This window comes from Clupea harengus, chromosome 16 (assembly GCF_900700415.2).
Source record: "Clupea harengus chromosome 16, Ch_v2.0.2, whole genome shotgun sequence".
Taxonomy (NCBI): Eukaryota; Metazoa; Chordata; class Actinopteri; order Clupeiformes; family Clupeidae; genus Clupea; species Clupea harengus.
Window position 1 is genome coordinate 1,359,769 of NC_045167.1, and position 27,732 is coordinate 1,387,500.

The 27,732-nt window shown below is 43.3% G+C and overlaps 2 protein-coding genes and 1 long non-coding RNA gene across 10 annotated transcripts in view; 1 reads left to right on the forward strand and 2 right to left on the reverse strand.

The window, feature by feature from the left end:
• Positions 1-10,152, reverse strand: LOC116224214 (cadherin-related family member 5). Of its 8 annotated transcripts, none has more exons than XM_031583421.2 (16): positions 9,907-10,152; positions 7,377-7,466; positions 7,064-7,272; positions 6,921-6,977; positions 6,711-6,803; positions 6,457-6,543; positions 6,254-6,364; positions 5,981-6,151; positions 5,729-5,819; positions 5,346-5,452; positions 5,058-5,258; positions 4,594-4,725; positions 4,323-4,401; positions 3,733-3,926; positions 1,118-1,306; positions 1-370 (listed from the first exon to the last, which is right to left on the reverse strand). In XM_031583421.2, exons 1-15 carry the CDS (start codon positions 9,920-9,922, stop codon positions 1,151-1,153), a joined length of 1,794 nt encoding a protein of 597 aa, XP_031439281.1. In that variant the 5' UTR covers positions 9,923-10,152; the 3' UTR covers positions 1-370; positions 1,118-1,150. The 8 variants fall into 8 exon arrangements, 7 of the variants coding, with proteins under 7 accessions (XP_031439281.1, XP_031439280.1, XP_031439282.1 ...); XM_031583418.2 differs by lacking the exons at positions 1-370; positions 1,118-1,306 and adding exons at positions 1,616-2,769; positions 3,168-3,188; XM_031583417.2 differs by lacking the exons at positions 1-370; positions 1,118-1,306 and adding exons at positions 1,616-2,769; positions 3,168-3,188 and having other exon boundaries at positions 3,703-3,926.
• On the forward strand, positions 7,243-24,355 carry LOC116224215. The gene is made up of 3 exons (XR_004165494.1): positions 7,243-7,331; positions 20,514-20,516; positions 24,344-24,355. It is a non-coding gene; the product is annotated as an uncharacterized LOC116224215 (long non-coding RNA).
• The window catches only part of drd4-rs (dopamine receptor D4 related sequence), a 16,586-nt gene continuing 8,529 nt past the window's right edge, over positions 19,676-27,732 (reverse strand). The window contains exons 2-6 of the mRNA XM_012831922.3: positions 25,298-25,436; positions 24,864-25,150; positions 24,182-24,294; positions 21,776-22,539; positions 19,676-20,753 (exon numbers count right to left, since the gene is read on the reverse strand). Of these exons, the coding sequence (XP_012687376.2) occupies positions 20,551-20,753; positions 21,776-22,539; positions 24,182-24,294; positions 24,864-25,109 (1,326 nt within the window). The 5' untranslated portion in view covers positions 25,110-25,150; positions 25,298-25,436 and the 3' untranslated portion in view covers positions 19,676-20,550. The remainder of the gene's footprint in view (positions 20,754-21,775; positions 22,540-24,181; positions 24,295-24,863; positions 25,151-25,297; positions 25,437-27,732) is intronic.

A 27,732-nucleotide genomic window follows, 5' to 3' on the forward strand; every position in this document is an offset into this window, starting at 1 on the left:
TGAAAGTTTTTCTTTTATTAAAAAGTATTTGGTCATTTACATGAGATAATATTTGCTCCAAAATGATCTCGTGTTGAGCATTGTTTACTTTGTCATCTTTGTTCAAATTGAACATTACAGTTTATTTTTTTGTTGTTGAAAGAGTTGTCACTGAAAAAAGATAAGCTCCAGAACCTCCTCGAAAAGATGTCCAACAGTACAAGTAACTATGACAACGGATCAGCGTGGCACAATCTAGAGGTACCATAGTGTCCCGTCCAGATGTTCGTATCTGACTCAAAACAAACAGATGTTCACGGTGAATGGTCTCATCCAGGAATACTGCTCACTGTTGTTAAGGTTCTCGGTGAGTCAAGCATGGTCACATCTCCTGAGGACAAAGAGAGGGAGAGGACACATGAGAGGATTCTTTGCCGTTTGAAAGATGATGTGTGAGCCCAGTGTATGATACACCTGAATACATATGATTATTACTCAATAGTTATACAACCTTATTATAAGATTCTCATACTGGTAAATACCCAGTGCAATAGGTCATAGACATAACCTAATCTCTATACGCTGTTCTTTTTCACTTTGCTGTCAACTCAGGTCACCAACTAAAGAGGAAAGCGAAGACTGTGTGACACGAATTCAGAAACGGTAACAAAGTGCTGATGTATTTTGATTTGTTGTTTAAAAAAAAAAAAAGATCATATTTCAATATTAAGCGAGAGTCATCTCGTTAGCAATGCATGCTTTTATGAATGTCTCCATATACAAAGATCCCATCAGGCAGTTCAGTTGTTCAGCCGCAAATGCTTCCAGACTATCAGCCTCCCACTCATTCTGGCCTGTGCTGTTGTCATGGAGCTTGTGACCTTTATTACTGGCATAGTGAAGGTGAGATATGGCTCTGTATTTGTTTCAAACACACCAACACTCTGGCTATGTATGTGTGATATTGCATATTATTTCATATTGATTTTCAATGAGTATAATGCACCCAAGGTTTTAATCATTCTGGTTAAATGGGCATAACTGTGTTTCACTGATCCTTACATAGCATGCATTATTATAGCTATTCAGTGGATATCTTGAGCTTAGCTCCTGAGTGTGATGCAGTAGTGTGTAATACCAGAGGCATGTGTCATTGTATTCCCCTGGCCTGTCACAATAGGTCTTGATCATGGGCCTGGTGGAAGTGGTGGGAGATGATGTCATAGCTCCTCTCTGTAAGCTGCTCAGTGTCATCTGTGAGCCAGTCATCAGATTTCTTCAAGGCATATCTGTGGGCATCAGAGATGCGCTTCGACCGCTTCAGGCCCTTGTGATGGAAATTGTTGAACACATAGCGCTGATTATTCAAGCTTTCAGACTTGTGGAAATCAACAAGTTTGATTTACCACAGTAGGCAATGGATCTTTGGTCTGATAAGTTCACTTTATTAAAAACGAAGTGTATGATCAAAGACCATAATCAATGTTGTGTTGTTCCTTTACAACTTAAATCACTGAAACACATATATGAAATGCAAAAATCACAAGATATATGTGGTCACAAAATACATGTATTAAAATATCCATTGTACACAGTCACAAGTTATGAACTGGATTTTCGTATTTCTAAATCTTAACCATTTCATCAGTTCTCTGACATATGACAGTTTTACACATTTTGTTTGAAATGTCATGTGGTCGCATAGGTATCACATGAATTAAGGCCGATTAAACTCATTCCACAGAAGACACAAGTTTCTGTCTTTAGTTTACATTCATCATTCCATCATTTTTAGAAAATCTATTCCCTTTTCCAGATCGTTCTGTTTAAAAATATTTAGCCTACTCCTATTTTAACACAACACAATTCACATTAGTTTTGGCTTGAACTGTTTTTTGTAAACACTTAAACTTCTGAAGAACCGTCTTCAATGCACAGACGTAGTGAGGTATCAGGGTCCTGGTTCTCTTGTTCCTCAGAGTCCTCCTTTGGTAGCGACACAGACGTTTGGGAGGTGTGATTGGCTTGGGATTCTTCATGTTTAGGTGTCGATGACGGTTCTCTTTCTCTAAGAGCCCTGGGTGGCCTGGGCCTCTTGAATTTAAATATAATTCTTGGCCTCTCTTCTACAGTTGCGTCTTCTTCATCAGTGCTGCGGAATGGAAGAATGGACTTGAACGAGTATGGGTTTGTCTCCTCCTCCACGTTCTCCTTATCACCGTCTTCTTCCATCACCTCCTCCTCCTCAATTTCCTCATCACAAGATTCGTAGCTCTCCTCGCATCCAGCCGCCAAGTTATCAGGTACTAGAACTTCTGAGACTTCACTCTCCCTTCTTTGACCTGTCTCATAAGTTCTGGATGAAGGGCCAAATTGAGTTAACATTGAACTGTCTCCCCTGCTTTCTATTCTTCCTGCTGTGTGCCGCCTTTCCAGTCTACATATTTCACCCTCGCCTGTTAGGCTGTCCTCCCGATCCCTTCCGTAAGTCCCTTCACTGAAAGAGGCAGACTTGTCCAGTGCTTTCTCCATGGCTCCTCCATTGGCCAAAATGAACGAGGATGGTTCTGGCATGACTAGTATGGGAAACATGTCATTCATTTTCCTGGATTGTTTGTGTTCTCTGGATCTGAACTGCATGATTGAGGGTGGGCGTAGAGAGATTTCATCCCTTATAGTGTAATTTCCTTCCTTCCCACAAAGGCTGTTAAAGTCAGCCTCATTGTCATGGTACGCCTCATTGTTGTAGGAGAACTCTTCGATAAGGGGCACTGGACGTCCAGAATTCACCTGTCGATCATGAAGAAATGGCATTTAGGAACGTCTAGTACTGTCACATAATATAGAGGTTTTTTTGCAATTGCAATATCCACTGATGCAGTCCTTGGATGAAAACACTTCAAATTGAACATTCCATGTTTGGATTGAACTGGATGTTGAAATTTGATGTGTTTGATGATGTAGACGTGAACACGACTCCACAGCACGTGACAGAAAACGGCCATGCTATTCAACACACGCAAGAGATTATGTACTGACCAGTGTACAGAGGACAGCTTTAGGGATTTTGCTGCCGCTCGGGCCTCCTTTACTGGTCAGTTCATAATGGCAACCGCTACGCCACCTACACCACAGACGGAATAACACGAGCACAGGAAACACAGAACACTCAAACGGCACAGACTTACCATCTGGAACCATCTTAAGCTCTAGAGGAGCAGGGTTAATAAAGCCAAAGAAAGAAGAGAGGAGAAAGAATATGGAGAGGAGAGATGTTGCTGCTGAGTGTAAATAGTCTGGTATATTAAAAGTTTGTTAAAGTTGAAATATGATATTTAGTTGTCCTAACCGGAAAATGTTAAATGGAAACGCTCAGAAGGACTAAGAACTACTAACCACAGTTGTAAACTAATGTAGACAGAAACATAGTGTTAGAATCCTTTGCAGACTGGTTGTTTTTTGAAATAGAAAAAAAAAACAACCAAATGTCCAAGAGTTGGACCAAAATTAGGATGAGAACAAATGTGGGTTGCTTTACATCAAGTTTACATCAGCGCAGTTTTCAGTACTTGTATGATTGAATTGAAAGTGGAGAGTAGCTATTTGTGTTGTATTCGCAAACTGGTTCCATTGTACCTTTCCCACACCATAGCTCTCTCACCAATTTTAACCCAACCCAGACTCATTGCAGGTAGATTCTAACACACTGATGGTTTGACATACCCTTGCTCTCACGAGTGGACCGTCCCTTACCACATTAGGATGCTTCCCTCGGGCAACATGGCTTCTGTCCGCAGGGTCGTGCCTTCCCCTCCACCTCCTCATCATCCGTATGAGGAGGCACAGCACCACAGCAGCCAGCAGGAGAATGACCCCAGCGATGCCACCAGCCAAGCTTGCGTCTATGTCACCAAACAGCCGCTCCTCTCCAAACTGGCTCCGGGGGACTACAGAAGAATTTGTGGGTAAAAGTTTGTATGTTTTGTGAATGGTCGTCCCTACTCAGGATAATTCTGATCTTTGATAGATGCCACTTTTTTTTGTAGCAAATCCGTTAAATGTGTCTAGAAATGTTCAGCAGATCTGAGGAGGTTCTATAGGCAGCTGGGCTCTATCCATATCATGTAGAATTATGTTGGCTAAAATAATCAAATGTGGGTGTAGTGGCCATAAGGTTATTTAGCTCTTTAATTCCTTTCATTAGCCTGGCTAATCTGTCACTCAGGGGTTTGTTTTCAGATTAACTAGAAAAGGGGCTTTTATATCCTTTATTGTGTTCTGAGAATATAAAATGGCCCTGGAATGTTCTGGTGTGAATGTTGAGTGCATGTGCCTGTGTTTACCTGATTGGCCTTTCTGGAGAACCTCTATATCCACTGAAGTCTGAGCGGTCTCACCCGTCTCCTGATCCATGGCCTCTACCTGAGTGTTGTTGAGAAGTGTTATTTTCAATACAGTTTGAATTCATAATAATAATAATAATAATAAAACTTTATTTATATAGCACCTTTCATGCAAAAGAATGCAGCTCATTCATTCATTGCTCGGAGTGTTGGATTCACCAGTAACCACACATCTCTGGGTTCTATAGTTCTATCTTGTAGGACCTCTCACCTTGAGAATGTGTCTATCAGATGGTTGGAGGAGGTCAGTCTTTGCGATGAGGATGCCCCCCTGTGTTATGTGATAGAGGTTAGTGCTCAGGCCTTTTGGTGCGAGGGAATACGTCATCCTAGGATTAACTCCCTGTAATTGGAAACAAAAACTGATTAAGATCAAAAGCATTTCGAAGCTAAGGGTGACTAAGGGTTTTGCATCATATTCTGTTAATTTAACTGAAAGTTAATTAACTCTTGGTAATCAAATGTTGCACACACACACACAACTGAGATGGTAGAATTTTTTTTCCAATTCTGAAGTCCTCTACCCTAAATCTGATTATGTAATCTAGGGGTTTAGGCTTTTGGATTTGTTACTCATGTTTCAATACAGTGTCTGAGTATGGATCGAGTTCAACAACAATTTGTTCCACAATATTTGGCAAGCCATCAGAAGAGAGAAGAAAAAAAGTTGAATACATCTCTGAAATCCCGGTCAATAGCCTGGACAACCAGCACTTCATTGCCATAGGTCGAGACCAGTGTTGCGGGACTGGTGTTGTCTATGACAAAGCCTTTGTACGTCGTTTTGTTGAAGTGGGGTGGAAAGCGGTTGTCAGCTTGAACATGCACAAGTGCCGTCGCCACTGTGTACTTCTTAGGGTCATTCTCCTGAGCAGCCTGTAGGTAGCCAAGTTATCAGAGTATTAGCCTCCATTTCCCCACTTTTCCATCTCCGCTACGTACCTTCTTGGAAGGAAGTCTCACCATAATGCGTATTGTGTAGGTGGGTGTCAGCAGGCGGTTTTCCACACGCCTGGTCAGTGTGATCTGTCCGGTCTCATTGTCAATCATGAATCGCCCATGATCATCACCTGCAGGATACAAGGTTTTGTTTGGGTGTTGATTATTGTTTAAGGCATACAAATGTGACATGAGGCCCAGACAGACAGACAGACAGACAGACAGACAGACAGACAGACAGACAGACAGACAGACAGACAGACAGACAGACAGACAGACAGACAGACAGACAGACAGACAGACAGACAGACAGACAGACAGACAGACAGACAGACAGACAGACAGACAGACAGACAGACAGACAGACAGACAGACAGACAGACAGACCGACCGACCGACCGACCGACCTGAGAGCAGGGTGTAGCTTAAAGGGACTCGGATGTCTTTGTCACCGTCTTCAGCATGAATAGGGCCAGGGGAAAAATGTAAGACACTGTCCTGAAACATAAAATTGAGAACGTAGGTTAGTTATGGATTGAATATAGTGTTGACATATTCCAGCTTGGCCACTTGATTGCTTTTTATGTGTGGAATTTACCAATGATGAATTTACTGGCAATATGATGGTAACACATTTGACTCATAATTGTGAAACGAACCTGTTCCTTTTCTGTGATATTGACAGTGTATAAGGGATTGGTACAGATTGAGTCAGCTTGATCTTGTGATATGGGAGTGCATGGCAAAAAAATTGGGTACTGGTCATCCCCATCCAGAACATTCACAATTATTGTGGCAGTTGTGTTGTACTTCTCTCCAGTGTTCATCTCCTGTGTTAGCAGACCAGTGATCAGAATACAAAAAACACTATACATGATGTTAGTGTTTTAGTGCACATTGCTCAGTGTGTTGTGTTAGTCTGTGGTACCCACCACCGCATATATGACCACCTCCAGCTGTGTCTTAGTCTCGAAGTCCAGAGGTTTGTCCAGAATGACTTTGCCACTGTTGGGCAAGTCTATCCTGAAGTAGTTGGCATCAGGCTGATCAACAGAGAGCATGTATTAATTCATTGTGAGCCATAGTGTAGCTGTTATTGCATTATTCTAGTCAGGTTTAAGTAATCGTCACCTACCGACATGAGATCAAGGATGTACAAGATGGTGTCTCCATCAGCATCCTTGGCCTTGACTGCAAAAGCTTCCGAGTTTATTGCTGTCAGCTTTGAGAAATACATAGATGTTAGTAATGGCTCTTTGCTATTAGCAATGTATTGATTACATGTCCTGTTGTTATTGTTAACCTTAGATGCCTGGTAATGTATAAACTCTGTAGAAACTGTAAAGTAGTAGTATAGTAGTAAAGTAGTCATTTATGTACCTCACCTACCTCACTTATGTACAGGGGTTGTATTGTTCTCTCCACAAACCTTGGTTTGTTGTCATTTTCATTCAAGATCTCAACCATGATTCTGTATTCGCTCTGCGAGGGAGGATGGAATGAGACACGTCTTGACAACCTCACCAAAGGGTTCTTTACATTGTGAGGTATGCATTTGTACTGTAATTGTATGGAATGTAGATTATGTGAATGCCATACTTGTATTATGTCATCCTCGTAACATGTCAAGGACGCCATTAACACCGATCCCAGGACCTTTTGACAAAGTTCATGATGAGGAATTCACAAAGGTACTAAAGCAAAAAAAATTGCTTTGCTTTCTGAGGCCATATGATTCTCACCTCCCGATCCAGACCCCTGGTGTAAGAGGAGTTCAGTCTGATACTTTGCCCCTCCAGGAAAAACCAATTAGCATTCTCTCCAGTGAGGCACAGTCGAATAGTAGTGGTTCCGGTGTTACCTTCCATGTTGATGTCCGCAACAAATTCCCCTGTTGGGCTGTTCTCTCGAACAGCGCCAAAAATATCGTGCCCACCAAGGCATAGGCCGGCTATCAATAGAACAGGAGATTTTTGTCATTATTATCACATTATTATATTATCACATTCTGTCTGACCATTAACACTATTTCTGTGGAAAAGTTGTCATGTCTACCTTTTACGACGTGGTAGAATATATTCATTGCCACCTGGCAAAGCAGAAGTTTCCAGGGCGTCAGCATGTTTTTAAAACCGTTCCCACTGTCTGTCAAAGGAGAAGCAATAACGGGAAATGTACGTAGTTAATGTAAAACTAAGGCATGTATTAGTTTAGGACAGTTCAGCTACAAAATGAAATTAACTCTGTCTTTCTATCTCATTTACATTCACCTTGTTGCCCCAGAAATATTGTGTGTGTGATTTTGCTTCTGTTTGCTCACACAGACATACATAATTGTTTTGGATAGAACATGACCTTGACTTTTTAATGTCTGCAGCCTTTGTCCAGAGTTCAGTGAGCAAGTTTTGTTTCAGTTCAGTGAGCACCTCATTTGTAAGTCATTTTAGATCAAATTGTATACTAAATGAACCAATTAATCCATTCATCTAAATGGCAGTTACTCAGCCAGCACATTCAGCCAAGGAAGTTAGTAAAGTGGGTGTAGCCATCTACACTACAACAAGCTTTCTCTTCAGCTATATGTCGGATGAACTCTCTCTTCAGCTATATGTCGAATTAACTCTCTCTTCAGCCATATGTCGAATGAACTGAGTTGTGGAAGTAGATACGGGACAGAAGCAATATCACCCGAGTGAGAGTTGTTTTTCAGTGGTAGGCATTTTAGTTTCTAGCGTTTGCCCAGCATGGGTAGGCTGGCTAAAGCTAATGAGGTTTCCCTAACCTACCTAAACAGCTTCACTACTACAGGAACTTTTTATCCTCACATAATGCATGTAAATCCAATTTAGATCTCTCCGTTTCCTGTCTTCCTCTTCACTTTGTCGTTGTACACAGTGCATACAAACAAGAAATACTATCTCATTATCACCTACAATGGTGACATGTTCAGTATCTTAAAAAGCAGTAGCAATTAACACAATTTCTGTATTTCCACATTTCTGTGCATGTCCAACTGAAATAACCCTAGTGTTCCACTAGGTGTCTCTCTTCTCTCAGAGCCTTCCCTCACACAGAGACAGCAGGTGTGAGATAATGAATAGCAATCTTACTCCAGCCGTTTATTTGTATTAAAAGCCTCATTAGGACTGCAGTGCAGCGATGGGAATCAAGGGGGTTGAGGGTTGACTTCAAAGCCAAGTTCAGAGTTCTTATCGTAGAGTAAACACACACAAGGATGATTTGAAGAACACAGATGACCCTACTCTCTATTTCACAGGGGGTCAAGAGGATCACAAAACATCCACACTGTGGTCTAAAGTGGGTGACACTTCCTTAAATGTAAGAAAAATTAAACGGGCAATTAGTTTGGATCTACTCATCAGATAAGTCAGGTCTTTGGATGTTATTGTCGTCAGAATTAGGAAAAGGTGACATAGCAATCTAAAGATCCCATTCTCAACTAATCGAATAGACTGACTGATGAAATAAATGAATGGACTTAGCTTGGTATTCTTGGTATCAAAAATGTAAGTTCATATTTAACTTTGTAGTAATACATACCTAAGAATGCCATTATCTGTTCTCAGACCAGTTCAGTTAGAGTAGAACATGTATGTGTCATACAATAGGTCATTGATGGGATGGTTAATGACCATATGCTTATCAGGATTAGTGATTTAATTGCCACGAAATATGCTACATGAAGTAGGTCTGTGTCACACTGTATGCTTATCGGATTACCGGGGAATGTAATGTGATATCCTTCACCACGTCACTGCACATTGCCGATGTTTACACCTTTAACTCTCTTTCCATCTGTGCATTGTGCACGTGTAATCTGCATGATGGCTGAAATGGGTTGTCACATATTTAATTACTGTACTACATTTATGAGAATTGTTGAATGACTGTGCTTCACCATGAGAATGAAACAACATGAGAGAGAAGTGTCAGGTCAGATTACTGTGTCGTTTATTTTGTGATTATGAAAAAACATATTTAAAAGCTCTGTCAGGCCTCTCCGCTTCCATTCTCCTAGCACTACAGCCTCATTAGCCTAATGGGATGACTGGACAAAACATCTTCAAAGCAATTAGGAGAACGAATGCTGTCAGTCTCCATAGCAATACTACACCATTTTGTTCCAAACTTCAAGCTAATAACTTAGCCGAAGCGAAACGCAACATTAAATACCTTGTGATTTTTGTAAGCAATTTGTCTGTCATGTGTTCCATTCACTCACAGAGCCTATGATTCCGCACACCTCTACATGAAGTGCCCGTGGGTCTGTGAGCCCTTGAACTCGACCCATAAGCTTAACTCAACCTCCAGCCTTTGTCCTCTTATTCCAAACAAATCCAAATAGATAAAGCAAAAAAAATTGGCCGTCAAGCAGTAATACATAGACATACAACAGCCATGGGATTGCTAAGATACTACAATAAGGCAGAAGCTCTTACTTTTCCACACACACACACATACAGAGAGAGAGAAACCACAAGATGAAATCCCATACAGGACAATAACATGGGGAACACATGGGGACACATGCACAAGATATCCCAGTTAAATGATTCATACTCACATACACACGAAGGCATGGGCTCTGGCTCTGGTGACCAGGAGATGTTAGTCCTGGGTGTGTGGGAGCTCAGGGGATCCTGCAGCCTCCCCCTCCTGACCTCCTCCCCGTCGCCCACGGGACATCTCTCTTTCTAGGGGCAAGTATCCACAGCAGCACCGCACACAGCCACGTTCCCTAGGCCTGGATGAAGCAGCTCTCCCTCGCCGTTGAGATAAGAAGGGGGCAAAAGGGAGAGTGAGAGAACTGTGTGTGTTTAAAGAGAATTAAAAGCTTTTGCCCAGCACAGCACAGCACAGGCCGGGGTGGGGGTGGGGGTGGGGGGGGGGGACTTAGAAGGCGTTTCCAGGGCAGGATAGCTCAGTGGCGGCTGAGCGAGGTTACATGGAGAACGTGGACGGCGCGAGTGCTAAAGAGGCTATTGTGTGCCAAGCTCATGCTGCCTGAGCTGCCCAATGCCATGCCTGCCTTCTCCTGCCGCACCCCGCACTGAAACCTGACGCACGTGTGCTCCTGACTGAGGTGCGCTGTGTTGTAATCGAACAGCACGTTTATTTTCTTACAGGTGGAACTGTGTCATTCAAACTCACTGCTAGGACCCAGTTAATCTTAGACACCCTCGGTGAAACTGCTGTTCATTAATTACATTTGACAAGGGATTATGTGGCTCAGCTCCCCCCCCCCCCCCCCCTCCTTCTCTCACCTTCTCCCTCGTCATGTCTCCCCATGTGCTTCCCAAGTCCCTCCACAGCCTTAGACTTTGGACTGAATACCAGAACTTTCCAGAATCTGTTGTGTTGTGAATTCTTTCCTTTCACGTATTCCGCTTGTACAGATATATTCCCTCTACTCGCCCAGCACACAGCAAAGACAGTAACAGGAGATAATTGGGTTAGTCCTCTTAGCGCTGAGCTATGATTAACTGCTATTACGGATTAAGCACTTTTCAATTCATTTCCCATGGCTGTATGCACAGACACAATGGTGGGACAGTCTCTTGTGTTCCCACTGGCATCTGCCTCGCAGTACCAGACGATGGAAGAATATTAGACTAACAGCTCGGCTCAAATTGACGTAATCATCAGACACAGCACTTCTCAATCCCTCCACCCCTTCCAGTTCTCCCTCCTCTGCTCTGCCAAGGATGCCCAGGATGTGTGCACTTCCAGAGGCCTCTCTCCCACGTTACCAGAGAAACTGATCAGACTTAGACCCAGCTCACCTTTAGATCCCGTTGCCCTGTTTAGAGACCGATGCCCTTTTACCTGCAGATGAAATCTCACATCAAAGCTCTTGTGCATACATCCACTCACACTCACACACATGTGCACATGCAAATGCAAAGTACTTTTTTTTTTATCTTGCCTTGCCTCTTTAAGCTTCTGAATGGTGCTTGAGGCTTTTGCCACATGAAACACAAAAGGCTACTTGAATCACTACTAGGTCTCCTGTTGGAACAGGTGCTTATTGCTCCTGCACTAGTTTGCCAGCATCTTAAAATCCAATATGTTAAAGTTCACTCAACAAAGAACTGTTTATTCTTATTAAATAGCTTTATTATCCTTTCATGATTCATTTGAAAGAATATCAAAATCTGGGTAACGGGAAATGCGATTGGTAAACTTATCCCCTTGTACTGTGAATGAAATTGAACTCCTGTATTACGTTCAGTGGATCAAATATAAATGTTGTACCGTCCCTTAATTCTCTGCCTGAATAATTATACCTGTTGCATAATTGTGCTACAGAATGTATTGGTCTACAAATCTGATTGATTTCATTTCAGACAGTAGATGGCACTACTGGGGTTTGCAGTAAGTCAAAGTGCACAGAGATCTTGGAAAATCCAGATTCATTTGAGATTATAGTTAAAGAACGTCTTCTCTTAAGATCTCGAAAAAGTCAACTAAACTTTTCATCTTTCCATTTTAATGACACATTGACCCTACTAGGCCATCCACTCCATGTCAGTGTTAATGTCATCCACACGACCCGGCAGACATCACACAAAGAGGGGAAACAGAGGCCCAGATGGAACCCACTCCCCATACAGAAGAACAGGCACCTCTTCACTTGTGACATACCTCTATTTTTAGTGGATCAGCAGAAATGGCATTTTCAAAATTGGCAAAACCTGGCCTCAGAAGGACAACCATCAGACACTTGTGGCCTCAAAAGGGGTTGGCTGATTGGACATAAGATCTCTGCAAGGTTACATTTGTCTTGTCTTAACACTTTACTCCATCTCACCCCTACTTCCCCCACCATCACTTTATACCTGTGAAGATGATGAGAAACTAGTCATATGACTCATGAAACCAGTGTTCTTTGTACAATATTCAATGGTGTAATGTGTTGAGCAAAAACTAGTCTTATTTCTCTTTAAGCCATTACATTGAACCAACTAATTTCAACACAGCATTCAATTTATCCAATTGAATAATGTAAGACAACCATAAAGCAATAAAACCAATTAACAAATAATCACTTAGGGGGGCTTGGACCCCAGGTCACAGACCATGGGTTTAAAGGACTGCTCAAGCCAAAACATGATTTGGCTCTCATTTTGCTGTAGTTTTGAGTTTAAAAATTCAGCTGTACATTTTTATGTAGACAATTTTCTTTCTCTGACACTCAGATGCTAGCTAGCTAACATGCTAGCACTGAACCCTGTAACAGATGGACACAAATTTTTAAATGCATTTTGAAAAACATAAATAAACGTTGATCAGATACATAGTGAAGTGCGTGTTTTTCTTGGTCGCTAGCTCATTATGTGCACAAACAGTAAGCAACCCTGGTTTTACACGCTCTCATTAAGAGAATGAAACTCACATCTGCCGAGTCCATTCTGGGCATCACTATGCTAACTCACTGACGGCTAAATTAGGCTCCACCACCCTCCCTTTTGCGTTAAAAAGTTCAATTAAACTACATTTCTTTATATTTTGTGTTTTAAACATTTAAACATTATTTCAATCCACTTCAGGTTCACTTCAATATACTACTAATAACAATGGGTATGCAGTGTGCGTATTTTGCATACAGGTGGGGCGCCACTGCTTTGCAAGAACGCTAAAACAATCAAACATAGTTATTAGTGTTGCCAAAAGCTTTAATATTATTTTATATTATATATTATTATGGATGTACTAACAGAGCAAACATACTCTGAAGGTTTCTCGTTGGCATCTTGCCATTTATGGAAGAACCACACACAGCAAGCAACCATTCAGGCACTGATACAGAAGGCAGGGAAGGCAGACAGGTGTATACACAGACACAACACACTAGGCAGGGAAGGCAGACAGGTATATACACAGACACAACACACTAGGCAGGGAAGGCAGACAGGTGTATACACAGACACAACACACTAGGCAGGGAAGGCAGACAGGTATATACACAGACACAACACACTAGGCAGGGAAGGCAGACAGGTGTATACACAGACACAACACACTAGGCAGGGAAGGCAGACAGGTGTATACACAGACACAACACACTGGGCAGGGAAGGCAGACAGGTGTATACACAGACACAACACACTGGGCAGGGAAGGCAGACAGGTGTATACACAGACACAACACACTGGGCAGGGAAGGCAGACAGGTGTATACACAGACACAACACACTGGGCAGGGAAGGCAGACAGGTGTATACACAGACACAACACACTGGGCAGGGAAGGCAGACAGGTGTATACACAGACACAACACACTAGGCAGGGATGGGCAAATATGCTAACAACAGAGAATCACATACACTCAATTATGCATAGGATAGGGTAAGAGAAATACACACTAGCATTAGCACCAGCTAAAAACACAATTACATTTGAAAATGGAACATTAAGCACAAAGTTAAACATTGACAGTCTCACTGGCACATACGCACAGCATTATGGGGTGAACTATTACACACACAACATTACGGAAGCACACAACCCCCCTTGCACGCTACATAGCCCACACCTGGCTGGTCAATTGTCCCAAGTTGTGATGGTTGGCAACGTGGAGCTTGCTGGCTGCCCAACCCTGCTGTCTCTGTTCTTGGGTCCCAGACAGTGTTCTGGGGCGCACTAGAGAGATGGTGGACCCAGTACTCACCAGGGCTCGGCAGCAGGTGCCCTCCAGGTCGTAGTCAACGTAAATTCCATGAGCCGCAGCTGTGGCTGAGGTGCTGGGTTGCCAGGCGCTGGGCAATACCGGGTGACGTGCCCTGGTTCTCCACATGGACAGCACCCCTCAGACTGCCCTGCCCTTGCTTAGGAGCTGCAGCCATGACCTGACGAGCCGTCTCCTCTTCCTCCTCACTCTCTTCATACTCCTCTTATCCAGGTCGGTCTGGTGCTCAATATGTCAAGCTTGGGAATCACAAGATGCGCTCCACTCACTCGTCCAAGGCGAATGTCATCTAAAGCGGGGTAGCCCCGGTGAGCATGCAGGTGTAGAGCAGCATCATATGGATGGCCAGATCGTCACAGGCATCATCAGAGAACACTTTTGGGCTGTAGCGGTGTTGGAACGCCAATTTGATGGCTGGGTAGTTAGCCTGCTCCACTGGCAGCAGGTCCACCAATGCTTGAAGCAGCTTGTCCTCCAAGGCGAGCCCGACATGGACCCCTGTCTCTTCAGCCGACCAGCCGTTGAAGCTGGCTGCCAGCAGAACTTGTCTGAAGGTCTCTAGTGGCTCTTCTCCTTTGTAGCAGGGTAGCTCTGTGGTGCGCTCCTGCACGGCGCCTCTGTGGTTGTGGTGGCAGTCGACGTGGCAGCTGGTCCCAGGGGTACCGGTGCAGCAGCTTCCTCCATCTTCGGTGGACTCACTGGTACGCCCGGTCCCCAGCTTCTGGGCGAAGCACTAAGGCCGGCAACTCGCTCCTCTGCAATTGTCCAGGGTGGGGAACGCTGGTGGCATCTGTGGCTTCTTCCTGACATCTCCAGGGTGGGATAACAGCCAGGCCTAGTCTGTTGGAATACTCTTTGGCTGTGCTCCAAGTACATTTGAAAATGTAACATTAAGCAGAAGATTGAATATGGACATACAGAGCTCACACATTACGGAAGCACACAAACCCCCCTTGCACGCTCCAATATGAATTTGTTAATGTTGGTTGTTCTTGCCTATTTGAATTTGGGACATGTGCCACACCTTATTCCCACCAAGAGTGTGTGAGCTACTGCTAACATGGATAACATGAGAACAGTGGTTCCTTTGTTCTACTTCTCAAGAAATGCTTTTAGATATTGCTGCATGCTTTAGTCAGAAGTGACATTGCAACATATTCATCTAGTAGCAGTGACATTGCAATATTTACAGCACAACCAGTGTTTCACATGGGGCCCTGAAGAAATGTTATTAACTGAAAATAAAAATGCTGTGTTGATTTAAATCATGGAACCAACCTCCACATTACAATTAAGTAATTTCATTGCACTGTTTTTAAGTTGCTCTCATCTCAAACTGTCCTGAAACACATTTTTCCACATTAAGATTTTCTTATGACATTGGCTGGTCAGAATCCTCATGACAGTCGACTACCATCAGTGAAACTAACATCAGTGACACTAACCGCACTAACACTTCTCCTTTTGTGGTAGAAAAAAAAACTATTTGTAAACACCCTTCAAAAATTTTCTAAATTTTAATAGATATTTCAAACACTGCAAAGAAACATGACTAACATAGCAACTGGAGAGCATAGTAACAGTGTATGCTCTGTAGGTGTTTAAGGTCATGCTCTTAGTTCAGTATAAATATTCATGAACTCCTCATCAGCAGCAGTGGCAACCCTAGAAAAAGCATCAAATTATACGTTTGACTCAGAGGGTCAATGGAATGATGGTAGATGGAATCCTGTGGCCGGCAGCTAATAGGGCACGATATCACAGAGCCAAATGTCAGGTAAGGCACTCAAGTTTACATGGCACATTTGCATATAGTTAGTGGCCTTGGGAATAATGTGAACTTACTGTTAACACTGAAAAGACAGAGTTAGGATTTCAGATTTAGGATGGCCATTGTAAAGGGATATAGCCTTTTCATTCTCTTTGATTTCACATCACACACACACACAACACACACACACACACACACACTCAACAGTATACACTTTATGCCTTCAAAAAACTTGATTTATTTGTATTTGTCATAGTTTCTTTACTCATCTTTAAAGGCCAATTTCTCCACTTGGATTAGTTTTGATTTGTGACCCCCTTTCCAATGTTCTTTGTCTCTGACCTTCTCCTTCACGTCATTAGAAAGCTCTCTTCTGGGGACACGAGTCAGAAGCATTTACTTTTAGCGAATCCGTCTGCTTTTAAACTAACACCTCCACTTTCTCTTCCAAAGTGTAAGTGATATGTGTACTGCTGGGATGATGAAGGTGTCTTTTTTTCCTGCTTCCCCTCTTAATTGCTTAGGTGCAAATTACTTGTACATATGTGTGTAAAAATAGAATGGCATGACCTTTTTGCTGATTTACACTTATTAACACTTGATCTGGACCACACAAAAATGTGTTAGAACTGTATATTAAGGCAGCACTAATCATCTGCCGATACACTGATTGATCCATTCTCTCTGTGTGTCTCTCTGTAGTTCTCATTGTTTTCATATCTCACCATCTTTAGTTCCTGGTTTCGTATACTTGACACACTGACACTGTTTGCTTGACACCTCCGTTTCATGGCGGTGGAACATCATTAGCACTCCTCAAATAGCTTATGAAACTGAAAGGTGCCATTTGAAAAAAAAAGATAAATCCAGTACTCTTGCACATTGAAGGCATTAAGGGTGCATGCGGTTGGCTACCGTGAACATGGGGAAAGAATCAGAGCCAGTTCTTTCAGACATAGCACAGTTTCACACTTTAACGTGTTTCATGATTTGTATAGAGATGAATATTGCAGATCTGAGGAGTAATATCCTGAACACAGAAATACACAATAAAAGTATTGATTTTAGAATGAAAGGTGGAATGATTTTTAAGATCACCATATCTTGATATAGGTGCAGTTCCATAACTGGCCTACTTTTGCAGTCAGGTCAGAAAGAAGAGAGGTAAGGTCAAATTTGTCCTAGGTAAAGGGAGTCCAGAATTAATCCATATCTGCAGCCAAATCCGCTACATTGCAATATCTCTTAAGAATGCTGATATAAAATGACATTGCAATATGGATGGAAATAGTATTTTTTTGTCAAGTCTATGTTAATTCAAGTTTAGCAAGTCTAGCCTTTCCTATCAAAAATGAGTTACATGTTTAGGTTGAGATTGTTTTGGATTGTGCATTTTTTTTCACTGAAATGATGTCATGAAATCACCCGAGAGGATTATTGTTACTGTTGTTATTTTTTCCCTTTCGTCGCCTACGTATCTCTTCTCCTTCTGTCATAAATATCTCCTTTCCTGGCCTACGTATCTCTTCTCCTTCTGTCATAAATATCTCTTTTCTCTGTTTTCATTTTCGCCATTACCCATTACCCATTAAACTCCATTTTCATCCCTCAATCCTCTTTTTATCACATTGTGTTGAATCAATATTAGAATATTTGAAACTTTTAAAACCTTCGGTATGTGTCAGGTACCTCAGGTGCTCACACACCTGCCCCTTTGCACTCAGGTGTCTTTTATATCATTTTAATTTTACTCATGACATCAATTTTCAGTCAAAAGTGTGTTGTAAAGTTACATAGTTCTATGCCTAACGACTGCATTTGGGTTTAATTTAGCAAGACCCACCGACGTCTCTTGTCACATAAATCACATTATAAACTCGTAAATTGGTGACAGCCAGGTAATGATATAGTGGCCTCTTGTTGTTGGTCACTGTTAGGAAATTAAACCACTATTAAAATATCTCCATGGAACCTGCAATGGGCGAAAGTAGCCTAACCCCGACAATAACCCACCATTAAGCTTAAAGCTACAGTAGGGAACCAATCGAAAATCTTTTTTTTTTTTTTTTGCTAAAATTCTCAATATGACAACTAAATTGCATAGTACATAGCCTAGGCGGCTAGTTGGAACGACAGGTGTGTTTGTTTGTCCTTCACTTGACCATATACCTTGGAAATTAATTTGAAGATGTTACAAGCACTAGTTGCTTATTCAAACCTGCTTCAAAAAGTGATAGAGTAGTGGAGCACTGAAAGTGCTGTGGCCATGGACTGATGAAAAATGAGAGATGGTTAGCTTGATCAATATCTTTCTAGCACAGAGGCTATGGGTTACGCCTATTATTAAAGGTATGTTAGGCTATAGCTCACAAGCCTACTTGAAACATTCAATTAATTCATTTGCGTGTGGGGGGGGGGGGGGGGTCTGTGTAGAGTGTCTTAGCACTGCAGAGAACATCCTGAGGTCATATATATGGGACATGCAATACAGAGCTTGAAGTGTGGTAAATTGATAGTGTCAAGTGTCTGGCCTGGAAATTCTGATGGCCATTGCACTTAGGATGGAGAGTACCCCTCACATGGATTCATTCTGGCCTGTTTCCGTGGTTACTTAGAGGTCCAAAGTGACGAGATCCAGTCTTTCATCCATTTTGGAGCTCTAAAAGCTCCGCCACCTTCTGCACGCTACAGCTCACATGAGCAGATAGCACACCTCTTCCCTGCTGTGCTTGCTTTTAAATGAAGTAATAACACCAACAAGCTAAATAAAACCCACCCAACACAAAGCACATTTACAGTGGCAGGATGACTCAAGGGAGATTAAAGTGTCATGGTGTGATTTATAAACAGCAGGGATGGAAATAATTTTTTTCTTCCACCAGAGAGAGAGAGAGAGAGAGAGAGAGAGAGAATTCTCAATTCTACCAGCCGCTCATATGTTTTTTTTTTAACACCCTCCATTTTTTGTGTAACGTTTATCTTGATAAAAAAAAATGCAGATCACCTCCTTTGGCATTTGGAGGCTTCGTGGCCCTTGATAGCCTCCAACTTAAAATGTTTGGTGCCCACAATAAAGCTGTTGCCAGTCTAGCTGTTGGCCGAGGCGTGTTGTCGACAGTGGGAGCAAAACGTTGACTGACTAGCTCACTCTCATCGTAAAGAAGCACGTCACCTCACTTCCCACTGTCAGCTCTTCTCACTGAAAGATCCCCTTTTAACTTTGGTTTGTGAACTCGAGTTGTCTGCTCTTGAGTAGGCCTACTTACATCAGCCACTCTCTTTATATGTGCGATGTAAAGAGGTTCATTTAATATCATTCCTGTGTTTTTCTTTGATTCATCAGATCAGCACCAGACAATGAGGCCCAGTGGACTGTGCCTATGCTGTGTGTGTGTCACATCCCCTTCTGTTTGACGGACTCGGGTTTCAATCTGATCATCACAGGAGGGGCAGGAGAGACAGCTGTCTGGCAGTGAGCACACATCATCAAAATAGATGACAGGGGTGTCACGCATGAGCTAAAATGGCATGGTTGCCTCGGGCTACCTCTGAAAATAACATGATTACCTGTGCTCTCCAAACCAACCACCGGACCCAAGTAGGCTGAATGCACTCGTAATGGGCTCCTTCTCTTCATGGTGGACAATGAGCAAGCCTTATTTCAAGCCTTATTTCAAGCCTCATTTCAAGCCTTCTACTTTGAATCATCCTCTCTGTGTGTTCAGTCTCTCTGTTGAGAATAACACATCTTGCTTTTTATGTATATCAAACCTCCATCTGTCATTTAATCTCATTAAATTAATTCAAATAAATTGCTCGCAAACAAATGCAATTCCTTACATTTTTTATTTTATACCACAGCATAAATATGAAATACAGCTGAAATGAACACAGCAGTCTCCTTGTAGAACGTTTGAAGCACTTACATAGACTTTAGATGTAAGAAATACGATATGTTTAATATCCGCAGAATGATAATTACCCCTGAAATATAGCACGCCATTCAATATTCTCTACTATCACATTTTAATATCAGTACAATAAAACACATGTACTGCACACGAGTCATTTGAGTTAACATACTTATTTACAGCACACTTTGGGCCTTCAGTATAGGGTTGGAAAACCAGAGTTAACATACTTATTTACAGCACACCTTGGGCCATCAGTATAGGGTTGGAAAAACAGAGTTGCCAAACAATACCAAACATTTCTGATTTTACACCTTGGTGTTTCCTGTGTTTGAATAAATAACATTGAAAAGTATTTTAGCTGAACGCCATCACTGGATCATGCCTCTGGCTGTCATTGGCACACATAAGTGTATGCGTATTCAATGGCAATGATTGTGTTAGTAAACGCATAAACAAGGAAATGTTTAATCAGAAAATCAAAGAATATGTTCACGTTGAGATGGAAGGGTTGGAAACTCAATGAATCGTCATAAAATGGAGATAGATACAGTATATCTGTACATTACATGCACATCAAGTACAGTCAAGACTCTTTTGATGACATGTTCACATGTTTTATGCCTCTGGGCCATGATATCAACAGTATTCTGGAGTGTACCTCAAACAATCATTGAAAAAGGATTGAGAATATATTACAAGGCAAGCAGCAGCATCTTTTTTTGTGTTCAGTCATATTGACTAAGGCATTGTTAACATCTTGTCATTCCACAGTGACCCCATATATCTGAGGGTCTTCAGTATGTCTTTTTTTACCCTTGGTGGAGTAATGTAGGCTTCATGTCCGACAGCAGAGGAGTTTGTGAAAGACGTTCCTGAACTCTGCATTGAAGGCGGTGTAGATGATGGGGTTCACTGCACTGTTGACGTAGCCCAGCCACGTCACCACACTGATTAGTTGCGGCTCGATTTTGCAGGTGACACAGAGGACGTTGGTGACATGAACTACAAAGAAAGGAGTCCAGCAGGCCAGGAACACACCTGTGAGATGAGATGGGAGGTCAGGGCACAGAGAACACTGGGATGAGGAAACGCTGGAAGTTTCTTCAAAACTGAAAAGGACAGGTGAGTGCCCCAATAAATGAAAATGAAAATTATCCAAGTGCTACATATCCATCCATGCAACTCAGACACACGCACACGCACACCACATACACACCACACGCACACGCACGCACACACACGCACACACACACACACACACACACACACACACACACACACACATATACATATTCAGCCATTATGCTCCAGTAATGTGGTGATGACAAGTAAAATGTATCACTGGTAAATGTCTAGATATTTATAGCACTGTCATCTTTTAAAAGTACTGATAACATTTTAGAAGCCAACAGTGCAGGGGAGAGCAGGAGAGACACATGCTTAATGGTTATTAGCCAGACACAGCAGGACAGAGAAAGCTGACATTTTCTGAAATGCATCTCTGTGTTTGTGGGCTGTGTCCTTTACTGGGCTATTTGGACAACAGCTCCAGAGTTGTTTTCACAAACACAGGCCCTCCCTTACAATAAAGGCCATCATTTATCTCCCTACTCACAGTGACATAACTATGAAATAACAAATATCGTTCTAGTTTACGCATTGCTTATAGGTAGTTCATTTGATGCTCATCTTCTGTTATTCCTAACTGCTTTTTCCTCAATTGAAGATCGATTCTGGTGAAAGGCTGTTGATATTAGAGCTCAACAGCCAATCAAACTACAACCTTCCTTTCTGTGCTCCTGAAGCAAAGCACTGATTGGCTACAATAGTGTATGGCTCGGTCCAAGGTTTCCCATTTACACAGAGGTTTTTCTTTTTTTTTGGAGCGCACACACTGGATGGACAGCTCGATGAAAATGTAGCTTAGTTTCTCAGGCCATAGAAACTGAGCTACTATTCTGTAGATTCCATTAACTGATACATTTTATTATTTATTATTATTAATATTTTTTTTACAAATTCACAAAACTTTGACTCTACATTGCATTGTGTCAACATACCTACGACCACCGGCAGCACCTTCATGGCCTTGCGCTCCCGCCCACTCACACGGCTGCTTTTACTGTGGCGACGTGACCTTCGGGAGCCATGGTTCTTAGCCAGCCCATTCTCCCTCGGTCCACTTGCGTTACGCGCTCTGTCCGTGGGCTCAGCATCCGACGCACTGTCCAGTTGAGTGGTCAAGGGGTCACTCTCTGTCCCCAACGGTAGCTGAGCCTCGTCTGTTGTCAGGGTTACCGGGCTGATGGGACTCAGAGGGCTGGTTGGTGTGGTGGCGTCGGGGGAGACTGGAGGTCCAGGTGGAGCAGAGGTTATGGGTGTAGCGGGTGTGGCGGATAATGAGTTGGGCCTGTGGCCTCCTGGCACAAGGGCCACAACCTTTTCCCGTGCCTGGCCCTTCTCCTTCTCCTTCTGCAGGGCTGGGCCCAGCCTCAGGGACAGGCTCTGGGGGCCCCTCGCTGGCCGCCTGAAGTGGGAGCGGCTGCGGCCTGAGCTCCAGCGGCGCAGGCCCCGGAACATCCAGTAGTACAGGAAGAGCATGACTGGGCAGGGCACAAAGAAGGAGCAGATGGACGAATAGACCACAAAGCGATCGTCCTCCAGCTTACACACGTGTGGGTTCCGGTCCGGCACCTGGTTCAGTCCAAAGATGACCGGGCTGGCCACAGTCAAGGACAGCAGCCATGTGGCTCCAATCAGAGCTAGCTGGCGCATGCTAAACTGGTTTCTGTTGTACCTAAGGGGGACCACAACAGCAATGTACCTGAATGAAAAAAAAAAAAAAAACATTTTTAAAAAGCAGATTCAATTATTCATCACTCCACAAACCACAAAGCTGATTTTCAGTTACAGATCCTGGAACTGGCGTAAAGACAATATACACTGACAATAACAGTTTCAAATTCTGGGAAAATATTTCAGGAAACATTTGGATATCGAAAACGGGTAGCAGTAGAATATGGTGAGAACAACAAAACAACTTTTACTCAAAAGAATCTGAGGTCTACTCTAAGTCGTGTAGAGCATATACTTATTTATTACAGAAATGATGTGATGTTTAATTAGATAAATACGAGTAGAGGTGTTTATTAATACTGTTTGGATGATCATTTCTTCCTCATACGGCTGAGGGTAGAAGTTCTTGATGTTATGTTATATTTTGACAGAAGGTGACGTCAGTACGCCCGGGTTGAGAGGCCGTGCCTAGGTTGGAACTCACGGGGTGAATATGCTTGGAGATGGGATGTGGAAATAGAGCACTAGAATATGCAGAACAGCTTCATTTTATCACATGAAAATGTCATGATCACCTCAACAGTGACTTAGATGAGCTACATGTATTATCATGGAGTCACTGATTTGTGGCTGTCTGATCTAGCCTGTGCAACTGCAAAAGAAAGAGTAAAAGAACCAACCAACCACAACAACCTTGGATGCTATTTGGTGGACTGATCAGAGGCAGTTTCCTGCAGTCTAAGGGAAGGCTGTAATACCCCTGCTCTAATACCCCTGCTCTAATACCCCTGCTCTTATACCCCTGCTCTTATACCCCTGCTGTAATACCCCTGCTCTTATACCCCTGCTCTAATACCCCTGCTCTTATACCCCTGCTCTAATACCCCTGCTCTTATACCCCTGCTCTAATACCCCTGCTGTAATACCCCTGCTCTAATACCCCTGCTCTTATACCCCTGCTGTAATACCCCTGCTCTTATACCCCTGCTCTAATACCCCTGCTCTAATACCCCTGCTCTAATACCCCTGCTCTAATACCCCTGCTCTAATACCCCTGCTGTAATACCCCTGCTCTTATACCCCTGCTCTAATACCCCTGCTCTAATACCCCTGCTCTAATACCCCTGCTCTTATACCCCTGCTGTAATACCCCTGCTCTAATACCCCTGCTCTAATACCCCTGCTCTTATACCCCTCCCCTTTCCCTCTGGCATCATCTGTGATCTGACATCTGTGTCTAGAATCCTGACAGCAGACCAGGGATGTGGCCTTTGCCAAAGACTTGATTGTTTTTATACAGTGGAATGAATCTGTTTCCCCAGGTCATTACTCAATCCAGTTTCCTGTGTGTATCTGGCGGAAGGGAAGTGATGTGTCAGTCTCACCTGTCCACACTGATGGCACACAGCTTGGGTGGTGTTGATGTGTGTGTGTGTGTGTGTGTGTGTGTGTGTGTGTGTGTGTGTGTGTGTGTGTGTGTGTGTGTGTGTGTGTGTGTGTGTGTGTGTGTGTGTGTGTGTGTTAGTAGTGTGTATCTGGCGGAAGTGAAGTGATGTGTCAGCCTCACCTGTCCACACTGATGGCACACAGGTTGGGTGGTGTTGATGTGTGTGTGTGTGTGTGTGTGTGTGTGTGTGTGTGTGTGTGTGTGTGTGATGTGTCAGTCTCACCTGTCCACACTGATGGCACACAGGTTGAGGATGGAGGCTGTGCAGAGCATAACATCCATAGTCATCAAAGCATCACAGATAAACATGCTCAGGGTCCACACCCCCCCAAGAAACTTCATCAGGACACAAAAAAGCACACGGCAAAGTTTAAGTACATGACAGATTATCACATTAGGCAGCACAGTTTTAAAGGAGGACGGTCTGCCCTAGGTTTGTATGTGTAGGGGAGCAGAGTTCATACCAAGTCATTCATCTAATGGACATGTCAGGAATGACAAGAGAAGGAACAGGAGAGGAGAGGAGAGGAGAGGAGAGGAGAGGAGAGGAGAGGAGAGGAGAGGAGAGGAGAGGAGGGGAGAGGAGGGGAGAGGAGAGGAGAGGAGAGGAGAGGAGAGGAGGGGAGAGGAGAGGAGGGGAGAGGAGGGGAGAGGAGAGGAGAGGAGAGGAGAGGAGGGGAGAGGAGAGGAGGGGAGAGGAGAGGAGAGGAGAGGAGAGGAGAGGAGGGGAGAGGGCGCTGAGTGTGTTTGTATTACCATGAAGAAATGGAAGTGTCATAAAAACAGAGGGCTAAAAGACAGCACAGATTATTAGATGTGTTTCGGGAGAGAGCTACGGCACTCAGTATGATTACATGCCTACGATGTCAGTGTGAGATGGCTGAATAGATGTTACTTGACTTTACCTCCGAGTAGACATACAGAGGCAGCACCAGCACGGCTAGCAAGAGGTCTGACACAGCCAAGCTGACGATGAAGTAATTAGTCGCCGTTTTCAGTGACCTCTCGGTGAGAACACTCAGGCACACCAGAACGTTCCCCAGGATAATGATGAGGATGAGCGGAACACCACACACCAGAGCCAGGTAATTGTACCCTCCCGGTGGCACGCGCCCCGCCCAAGGGGAAGCACTGGGCGTCAGATTGACCATGCTGCTGCCCCTGCCTCCAGGTTCTGCTCTGTGGTTAACATCTGTGAAGGGAATCATCACATCCGATTGATACTTAACTTAATTGCCATTTCATGTGTGTGGGTGGGTGGGTGGGTGGGTGGGTGGGTGCGTGGGTTGGCATTCGGTAAAGCTGCAGACGAAAAGACAAAAAAAAACAAGATTCCTACCTTGGTAAAGCCAAGCCCAGCATCATGTCAGCATTGGTGTCGGTAGCCACTGTCTGATTGAGGGCAGGGAAATATGACATCCATATTCTATGCTTGAAAGACTTGCTGGTCATCGTATGAGAGGTCATAAAGTCACAGGCTGTATTGGAAAAAAAGAAGATTTACCGGATTACACGTCAGTTTTTTCTTGCCTATATTTTGAAGAATATAAAGTATTAAGAACATGCACAATTGCATATACCTACAAAAAGCAACAGTTGCTAGTGTGACATGAACAATTTTGTTAGTAGTGTGTCATCTTGACATTGGTTGAATGTGATCATTTATTGTTTTGTTGTGTTCATCATCATCCGTGTGTATTGGCCGTGGTAGCTCTGAGAGGTACATCAGAGAAGAGCAGTCTCTGTCAGATCATTTGAAATTCTCTCCTTTACAATGGAGGTTAACGTTGCCATGACACCAAACCTGTGCTTGTAGGAGAGAAAGGAAAGCACTTGTAGACATGCAGATTAAAATGCGTCCTCTTCAACCATTTTCTTTCCTGTTTTACTGGGAGGCAGCAGCATGCTTACTCTTCATATAAAGAAAGACACAAAATCACAGGAAACTTAGCTGAGTTCTATAGACCATATTTAAGTTCATAAAAACTTAAAAAGGTGTTTTTGTTGTTGTTTGTGTTTGCAAACTTGTTGTCTGTTTCTGCTGATGAAGGTATTGGTACAGCTGATGTATAGAGCTGCCTGGAGAGAGTGTTTCGAGGCATGACACCCCAGAGATTTATTATGTGGATTTTAATTGAAATCTGACAAGGTATTTGAGATGACTGCTTAATCCCCTGCTGTAAGAGATAAACAGAGACACACACACACACACACAGAAAGAGAGAGAGAGAGATATGCATAGAGAGGCTGTTCACACAAGGTATTAACAGGCGTCTTGGGTGATCTGATCACAAGTAGACAGCTCTAAGTACTTCAGTTCACACCTGGCGCTGGGATGTGTCTCCACATGAGTATAAAAAGCCCATACTCTGGGCCCAATGCACAGATGATATGAGAATCATATAATAATCTTTATATTGGCTATCTATGCTTCTATTAACTAAATAACCTTAAGGCTGGTGTTGTGATTCTCGATATTCAAACACTCTGATGTTGCACCCAACTGAATACCCCTCTCTCACCCCTTGCTTTCCAGGAGAATGTGGTGTCTACAACCACATCGAGTAGACATGATATGTCAATTGTGAAATAATGTCAGTTGTTAATGCTACACATGCTACACTGGAAATCATTTTCAGTAGCTGTGGGCTGATCCCAGTACTGTCTCTGGGTTTTTGGGGTTCAAATATCGAAGATTAATGCTAGTTTTGGCACATAAATGTAAAATTACAATCCTGGTTGCAATTAGACATTTCTCCACATTGACACAGGGGAAAAGGTTACTTGTGTTGGTAACTATGCCTATAGCCATGTTCTAGCTAAAGCTATCAAACAGCGAAATCATTCTGAAAACATTTGTCCCACATCAGCTATTTCCATCTGGGAAAGGCCACATCAACTAAAACATAAGCAAAATGAAATCAGGTCAGGTGGCAAGATAAATTCTTCCAGCCAGCGCCACCAAATTGAACTTAAACATTCAAATGCAAAAAGGCCCTCTAGAGCCAGTGTTGTCCATTTTTCAGCTACCGTAGAAACATGGCTTATTATTTGCAACTTATGGCTCTTGAACGTGGCACTTGGTACGTTATTGGTTATTGATATCAACTTTTGCGCACTTGTAATATATCTCTCTGAGCTTTTCTAAATGATCTGATGTCGTGCTCAAAGCTAGCTTTCAGTACCTACTCCCGCTTACTCAGAAGACGTCAGTTGAGTAGGCCGTCCTTCAACGTGGCCAGGACACATTGGCAGACACTCTTGTAAAAGAACGTGGCCATATGTGGCCCAGACCACCTCTGAATGGGGTCTGGGTGATGGGAGCTCAATGCGTCCTGTTACGGCCCTGTCTGGCCTTCCGTGGCCCGGCCACCTTGTGTGCCTGTACTCTCTCTCTCTCTCCCTGTCTCTGTGGTAGGTGACACAGGTGTGCCTGTACTCTCTCTCTCTCTCCCTGTCTCTGTGGTAGGTGACACAGGTGTGCCTGTACTCTCTCTCTCTCCCTGTCTCTGTGGTAGGTGACACAGGTGTGCCTGTACTCTCTCTCCCTCTCTCTGTGGTAGGTGGCACAGGTGCGCCTGTACTCTCTCTCTCTCCCTGTCTCTGTGGTAGGTGGCACAGGTGCGCCTGTACTCTCTCTCTCTCCCTGTCTCTGTGGTAGGTGGCACAGGTGCGCCTGTACTCTCTCTCTCTCCCTGTCTCTGTGGTAGGTGGCACAGGTGTGCCTGTACGCTCTCTCTCTCCCTGTCTCTGTGGTAGGTGTATTGGGGCACA